At 60.3% G+C, this 7527-nt stretch overlaps 1 protein-coding gene across 1 annotated transcript in view; it reads right to left on the reverse strand.

Annotated features, from left to right (window-relative positions):
* Positions 1 to 1752: 1752 nt before the first annotated feature.
* The window catches only part of LOC103774494 (transforming acidic coiled-coil-containing protein 1-like), a gene marked incomplete at both ends in the record, with an annotated part of 6125 nt that continues 350 nt past the window's right edge, over positions 1753 to 7527 (reverse strand). The window contains 3 exons of the mRNA XM_008941905.1: positions 1753 to 1951; positions 2499 to 2559; positions 6784 to 7524. Of these exons, the coding sequence (XP_008940153.1) occupies positions 1753 to 1951; positions 2499 to 2559; positions 6784 to 7524 (1001 nt within the window). The remainder of the gene's footprint in view (positions 1952 to 2498; positions 2560 to 6783; positions 7525 to 7527) is intronic.

The following is a 7527-nucleotide window of genomic DNA, read 5'->3' on the forward strand; positions in this document are numbered from 1 at the left end:
CGAAGCCTAAGGACAAGGAAACACACCCTTTGAGCTGCCTGGAAACCGGACCCTGGCCGCACCTGCGGATTTGCTGGGATGTAGAGGGGCACCCTGAGCTCTGCAGCCCCCGAGCTCCCCCTCCCAAAAGGCTCCTTTGCCCTCAGCATCCTGCACCCTGCCAGCCTCTCCTCCCGCACCCCCAAGTGGAAACCAACACTCCCCTCTGGTGGCAGTTCACCTGGTGCCCACATGCCCACAGCTGCCACCCACACCAGCCGCTCCCTGGCACCGTGGATGGCTGAGAAGGAGGAAGAGGAGGAATGAGGGTGGATGGGACACTCGGCACTCTGCAGGTCGGCACGGGCAGGGTGTAGCCCTGGGGTGAGGCCCAGCAGCTCTGGCCACTCCAAACAGCACAAGGCTCAGCCCACGCCAGCCAGACCCGACACCCTGCAGAGGAGCAGCCACATGGTCCCACTGCCCCAGCAGCAGCAGAGAGCAGGTGAACGCTGCCTGCAGCACACGGGACACCCTGTCTCACACAGCACGGGACACACTCCTGAACTTCCCTCACACAGCTGCAGCCGTGGCGGGCTGCTCACGTGTGAGCGGGCAGAGCGAAGGGCACTGCGAGTGCCCGGCCAGGAGAGGCAGGAGGCAAAGGAACGCTGCCACTGCGGGTTTCCCACTGCTTCCCCCATTTCTCCCTGTGCCCTGGTCACCGGGGGCTTGCCACAGCTCACAGCACTGTCCCTGCAGCCAGCACCCAGCCTGGGCACCCTCCGGCCCTCCGAGCTGAGCAGCAATAAACAAATCCTCCAGCCCCCCTGCTGACCTCCTGCCTGAGAGCATGGCCAGCTCTGCCCTCCTCTCAGCTCTGCCCTCCTGCCAGCTCTGCCCTCCTGCCAGCCCGCGGCACTGCCCAGCGTCCAGCTGACCTGGCTGACAGCTCCTGCCCGGGCAGAGCTGCAGGCCTCCCAGGAGGGGATTTCTGCTGCTTGCACCTAGAACATGTCATTGATTAAATGTCCTGTTGCCTGGTTTTTAATCGTTTTTTAATGGATTGGTCAGAGAGGCTAATTACATTGGAGACTGACAGCAAATTGCCATTAGTGGAGGTAGCAACAGTGAGATCTCCATCAACCACAGCCCTTGTGCTGGGACACTGAGTGCTGGCAGCTCTGCTCCTGGCACAGGGTTTGGCAGGGCACTTGGCATCCCGGGAGGCATCAGGAGCATCCCAGCTGACCAACGAGCCATCGTGGGGCTCAGCCCTTGGCTGGGGGCACGCTGGCTTCAGGAGAGCACTCGCAGCACGGCTGTGGGCCAAGGAGCTTCACTAGCCCAAGCCATGGCCCACGGGGAGAGTGCCCTGCAGCAAGAGACTCTTCTGAACACAGCCCGTGCCATTGTTTTCCCATAAATGGAATAGTGGAGATAAGCAGCTGGAGGTTTCATTATAACTTGCAGGAGTTATTAAAGGAGTTGTTAAAGGAGCCTTTACCCTTGTCAGTGTAAACTGCAGCAACAAAGCTCGTGAGGGATCTAGAGCCCAAGTGTGGTGAGGAGCATCTGAGGGACCTGGGGGTGCTGAGCCTGGACCACAGGAGGCTCAGGGGAGACCTTCTGGCTCTGCACAACTCCCTGACAGGAGAAGTTGCCTCCTCCTCATGAGGAGCTGCCTCATTGCCAACGGCAAATTGCTGTAGAGATTACCAGGGTTCACTCAGGGCACATCCCAGAGCCAGAGGCACCAGGGAAGCTCCTCACCTGCCTCCACGCTGCGCTTCGCCGCCGGCACGGGCACGTTCGAGCACTCAAAGTACTCCAGGTCATCTTCTGGCTCGCCCTTCTTCTCCAGCCCAGCTGGCTTCTGCACAGAGGTGGTGGAGGCCAGCTTCTCCTCATCAGTGGCACGTCCATCCCGATTTGCAATATCTGGGATTTCCGAGATCAAGGCTCCTTCATCCTGCAGGATCAAGGCATGTGGTTAAGCAGGACTGAGCTGCTCCGTGGGGATCAGGCGGCTGCGTTGCTGGACAGTCCGTGGAAAGCCCTGGAGGCTTAGCATCCACAGGCAAGCTGCTCCCCACCAGCTCCTCGGCAGGTTTTGGCAGAAGGAAACACATGGTGCCAGGGACAGAAGCAATTAATAAGCACAATCCATTAACCCAACCACCCAGCTCAGTGCTCTGCTCTGGCCCATGCTGGGGACAGTGCAAACATATTGCACGCAGTCGCCAGTGACCCACGGGGAACACAGGGAGTGTTTGCTGGCCAGGAAACCCCCAGGGACCAACTCACCCTGGGGGGAGCACCAAGCCCAGCCGTCCTCCCTTCCTTCCCACCAGGAAGATGTTCTCCCCATGGCTGGGAGCTGCTGCTCTCATGGAACTGGCCCTTTGGTCGCTGCAGGCACGTGCCAGCCTGAACCTCACCCAGCCCAGCACTCCCAGTGCCCCCACCTGAGCACCCCCACACCCAGCCAGCAGCTCCCGGGCTCGGGTCCCACCTACCTGAGCACAGACGTCCAGGACCAGGGACTGTGTCTCGTACTGCTTCACCTTGCAGCCGCTCCTGCAGAGGAGAGAGAAGCACGGGCTGAGGAGGGGGCTGGCGAGGGTGGCACGGGCAGGAGGCAGGGACGTGTGCCAGGCAGCCCAAGCAAGGGGAGGCAGCCCCAGCACTAGCATGGCTCCCCCACTCACCAGTGAAATATCGAGGCAGAGCAAGTTCTGGAACAAACAGAAGGAACAAGCGAACAAAACACACGACTACAGAGCAGTTGGGTTTGTCTCTGAGGTGTTTATTCCTTTTGAAGGTAAGGACCAGAGAAAGGACCCCGAGGTGCTGGCAGCGAGAGAGGGAATCGCCCTGGAGCTGGCAAAGAAAGATTTCCCCTGCTGCCCCCTTGCCCTGTACATCCACGTGGCATCCCAAGGTCCCAGTGCACGTTAGTTCTCTGCAGGAAGGAGCCATTTCCAGGCCATTCCATGTCCTGTTCCTGCAGCTGGAGGTTTGTCTGGGACATCTCCACAGCATCCAGGTGTCTCCCATGTGAGCCCGACTTGCACGGCTGCTGGTTAGGGAGCTCTGCTTCGCCTGAGGGAGAGCACCAGGGCATCCGCTGTGCCAGGAACGATCCCTCTGCCAGGTGGAAACGCTGCCCCAGGGAGAAGGGCCTCGCAGATGGGAGGAGGTTTAGCTCAGGTTGGTCTTGCAGGCAGTTCTGTGGCTCAATGCTCTCCAGCAAGGAAGCTTTCCCTGGAGCTTCATCCTGTGTTCCTCAAAACGTGCCCCCCCAGAGCCCCCTGTGCAGGAGCGCAGGCAGAGCCACATCCTCACGCACCAGCACCCCCAGCTCCACTCAGCTCAAGGCAGTGGGGGGACAGCCCCAGCGGGAACGGCGGCGGGTGGCACAGTGCCTGTGCCACTGAGGACGAGGTGCCCAGCACCACAGAACTCCCCCTGCACACGAAGGAGACCCTGAGCTCTCCTCCCACATCTCACCTCCGTGTCCAGCCCCCTCCCGCAGCTCGCTGCCATGCCCAAGCCCCCCAGAACAGGCAGCTCGTGTGACAGCCACTGTGGGTACCCGGCGGGGGGAATCTCTGCCACCAGCCTCAGCACTCCCCACCACGGGGACACGGGCAGAGGCTCGAGCAGGACTGCAGCGACCTGCTTCTGGGTTAAAGAATCGCCAGCACCCATCGCGCCCTCCAGCCTCCCTGTCCCACCTCAGCGTGGCACAGCACCCGGGACTCCTCTGCACGCCAACGTGCACGCCTGGCTCACAGGGGAAATCACTCCTGACTGGTTTGTCTCCACCATGCCCTCATGCAAGCAGCTAAACAGCAGCTCGCCGTGTCCTCAACCACCTCTGCTCCTCACCATCTCCTGGGGCTGGTGTCATCACACCAGCTGGCAGATGGTTTGATCTCCCTACCACCACCAAGAAAACAGCTCTTAATTCAAGGAGATGGGGAAACGGGGAGGAGACAGCCAAGGCTGATGGCCCCAGCTCTGCCCCACAGCCACCGAGGCCAGGACGACCAGAGCTGCCCACGTAGGGGCTACCAGCTGGGGCACCCCAAACGTGGGCAGGGCAGCCCTGCCTGTGTCCCTGCCCAGCCCAGGCACAGACCCGCCGCTGGTCCCGCAGGGGGGACACACCCCCTGCCCAGCGTTGTGCTGTGGAAAGGCAGGTCGGTTCTTGGCCGAGACACAGCTGCCAGGGCTTGTGCCCAGCCCTAATTCTGCCCGTGCATATGGTGGGTGGCACCAAGTGGACACAGAGGGCATTGGCACGGATGATGCAAGATCAGGAACTAAGCCCAGCACACTCCTTCCTCTGACAGTCCTTGCAGGAGAGCAGAGCCCCGAGGGTCTGAATCTGCAAGGGACACCAAGCATCACCAGGAGACTAGATGTGGCAACTCTGGTCCCTCCTGCATGCCCTCCCCACTTGCAGAGCAGCAGCAAGGCCTGGGGGCACAGCACGGGGCACTCGATATTTCACTGGTGTCCCACCGTGGGGCTGCCCACGCCGCGGGCACAGCAGAGCCCTGCTGCAGGGGGCAGGTCGCAGGGCAGTGAGCCAAGGCTGCTCCGTGCTTTCTAACCTGTCCAGGATCTCACAGAGCAGCTCTACTGCCCCGGCTTAGGCACGGGAGGGACGCTTCAGGGCAGAGCCATGAGCAGATCAGCTGGCAGCCACCAAAGATCTAAAGAAAGCCCTGTTTGGAGCTGGCTGCGAGGGCAAAGCTCCCCTGGGATGATCTGACACATTCTGGAGCTGGAGGAGATAACCCTGACTCCCTCACCTCCCAGCTGATGCTTTCCACCCCCCAGCAGCTGCCTCCCTGGTGGTTCTGCATGGGAAGGGGTAAAAGACACCCTTCACCCTCAGGACTAGAATCTATCCATCCTTGCAGGGACCTGGACTGCACTGAAATCTGCTGCCCCTCCGCTGGCTGACGCGCTGGTTTGGGGTACTCACACATCATCAGTAGGCTTTGGGAGTGGGCATGCAGTGAGAGCCAGCACAGGCACACGCTGCCAGCACAGCTCTGCTCTGCTCCCACACCCTGCAGCACCCGCCGGGCTCAGCCACCCCGGGGACCCGGCCCCAGGGCTGCGGGACACAAACCAGGCAGCGGGAGCACGAGTCAAAGGGCAGGAAGGAGCCTGCATGCCATGGAGACAGCACACACCAGAGAGAGAGGACAAAAACCAGCACAGGGAAAGAAGGAAGAAATACAGAAGAGAGTACTTACAACAGAAAACAGAGAAATTTCACTTGCTCAGTGGTCCTGATGCACCAAAGCACAGACAGGGAGAGAGACAGACAGATGGAGAGAAGAAGAGCGTGTGAAAAGACCTGGATATTAACTCTCATCTGGAGAAGCACAGGGAGATGCCCAGCTCTGCCTTTCTGGGAGGAACACGGACAAAGGCTGCTCTGACTCTGCGTTTGCTGTTTGCAGGGCGAGGTGCAGCCCAGCCCTGCTGCAGGGCAGGGAGAGCCCCGAGCAGCCCGAGCTGCCCCCCGCTGACCCGACGGCCCCTGCCAGGGCACACACAGCAGTGCTGACGCTGACAAAATCCACATCCCCTCTCTGCAAGGTATTTCCAGGGGAAAAACACCCAACGTCCACTTATTGTTGCCCTCTAGGTTTTATCTGCTCTCTCTGTAAAAACCCACTCTCCAGCTTTCCCACCGTTAGCAGAGCAACAGCTTGTTTCAGTTTTACTGCCAGATCAGCCACAAACTCTCTGCTCCTAAAATTTCCCCTCTTAAGCTCATTTCTTGCTTTTGCTTTCAACTGGTTCCAATTACCCATATTAAGTGCAATCACAAATTACAGTGTAAGGACCCAAAATTGGCTGGGCAATTATTCCCTGATGCAATATCCCCTCTGCTTCCCTGGGGGCCTGTGGAGGGAGGGCAGGTAGAGCCAAACCCTGCTCAGCAGCTGCTCCTTAAATGCCCAGCTGAGACCTCAGCGCTGCCAGGCATGGGTGGGAGGATGTTTGTGATACAACAGGTGAAATACCAAGAAAACAGCAAGGTTTACCCGTTAAACCTGCTCCCAGAGGAGGAGAGCAATGCAGTCTGCATTCCCAGGAGGCAGCATGAAATGTCACCGTCTACACGGGGGTTTTATATAGCACAGTTCAGGAACTAAAAATGCACTTAAACAGTTCAGTGAGGAACAACAAGCTCCTCACCGCCTGTGCAGATGTGATAAAGGCAACAAGCAATCTGCCTGTTCAGCCTCTATTCTCTTCCCCTGTTCTGCAAAGAGAAATTGTGGCAGCTCAAAAAATATCCAGCAGCATCTGATGAACCAGAGCTGCCCCTACAAGCTCTGCAAGACCCACAAACCCTCGTGTGGGCTCAGCAGACCCCGCAGGCTCCAGCCTCTGTTACGGGACTGCTCTGACTCCACAACCCCATGGCACCCGCACCTCGGCCCCATGGGCTGGAGCCCAGGGGGTGGTTCCCAAAGAGGTGACCCTGCAAAGCCAGTCCCCCTCCAGCCCTCCCTGCTCTGTCTGGGACCCAGGACACCCATCCCTCTGCTCCTGAGCGACCAGGGTGCTGGCAGGAAGAGAGGAGATGCCCTAAGAAGAGGCGGATGAAAACAGGGCAGCGGCAGAACCCGAGGTGCACATCGGTATTTCGGGCTGGCTCAGGAGGCACTAGGACAGGAGCACCATCACCATCACCACATCACCATCACCACCACGACCACCAGCACGGCCCTGCCCGCGCGGGGGCCGCACGCCGGCACTCACGTTATCAGGCGTGACCTGGGCTTCTGCGGGGACTCGCCGCCTCTGACGAGCTCCTCCTGCGCCTCCAGCGTCTGCGACTCGAGGATTTCGTTGAGGCTGTTGTCGGCAGTGGGGCAGGAGTCGGCGGCGCTGCTGGCGAGGGTCTTGGTGGGCTTGAACGGGTCCACGGAGTCAAAGTTATTTGGGTCAAACCGGTAAGAGCCCTTGGGGAGAGTCGGTGAGTTCTGCAGCACCGAGCTGCCACTGAAGGGGTTGAGACCTGGGCTGTCCCGGAGCACAGGACCCAGCCGGGGGGAGCCCCGGGGAGGGGGTGGCTCTGTGGGACCCCTCTCTGCATCCTCGGCCGATTTCTTGGGGGACTCTCGGTGTCTCTTGGGCGTCAGCTTGCTGGCCGGGATCCTGCTGCCCTTCCTGGGCGTAGCTCTCCTGGCCTCTGCGCTCTCTCCGTTTTCCGAACCATCGACGTCAGGTTTTGGGACCTCCCCTCTGGGCTCCACGTCCCCCTCCAGCTCACCAGGGCTGCCCCCAGGATGGGGCAGGCAGCGTGGGGACACAAAGGGGTTCACACTCTCGTTGTACCGCTCGGGGTCGAACTGGTAGGATGCTTGGGGCACTGGGGTCTCCTCTGTGGTTTCCTCTGTTTTCCTCCCTGGTGAAGGTGTCTTCCCCTTCCCGAGCTGGCCCTGGCTGGGCGAGCACTCCTGGGCCAGGGCATCAGCCTTCGGCTCCACCAGCCCCATGCTG

This window comes from Merops nubicus, unplaced genomic scaffold, assembly GCF_000691845.1.
Source record: "Merops nubicus isolate BGI_N331 unplaced genomic scaffold, ASM69184v1 scaffold30136, whole genome shotgun sequence".
In the NCBI taxonomy this organism is placed as follows: domain Eukaryota; kingdom Metazoa; phylum Chordata; class Aves; order Coraciiformes; family Meropidae; genus Merops; species Merops nubicus.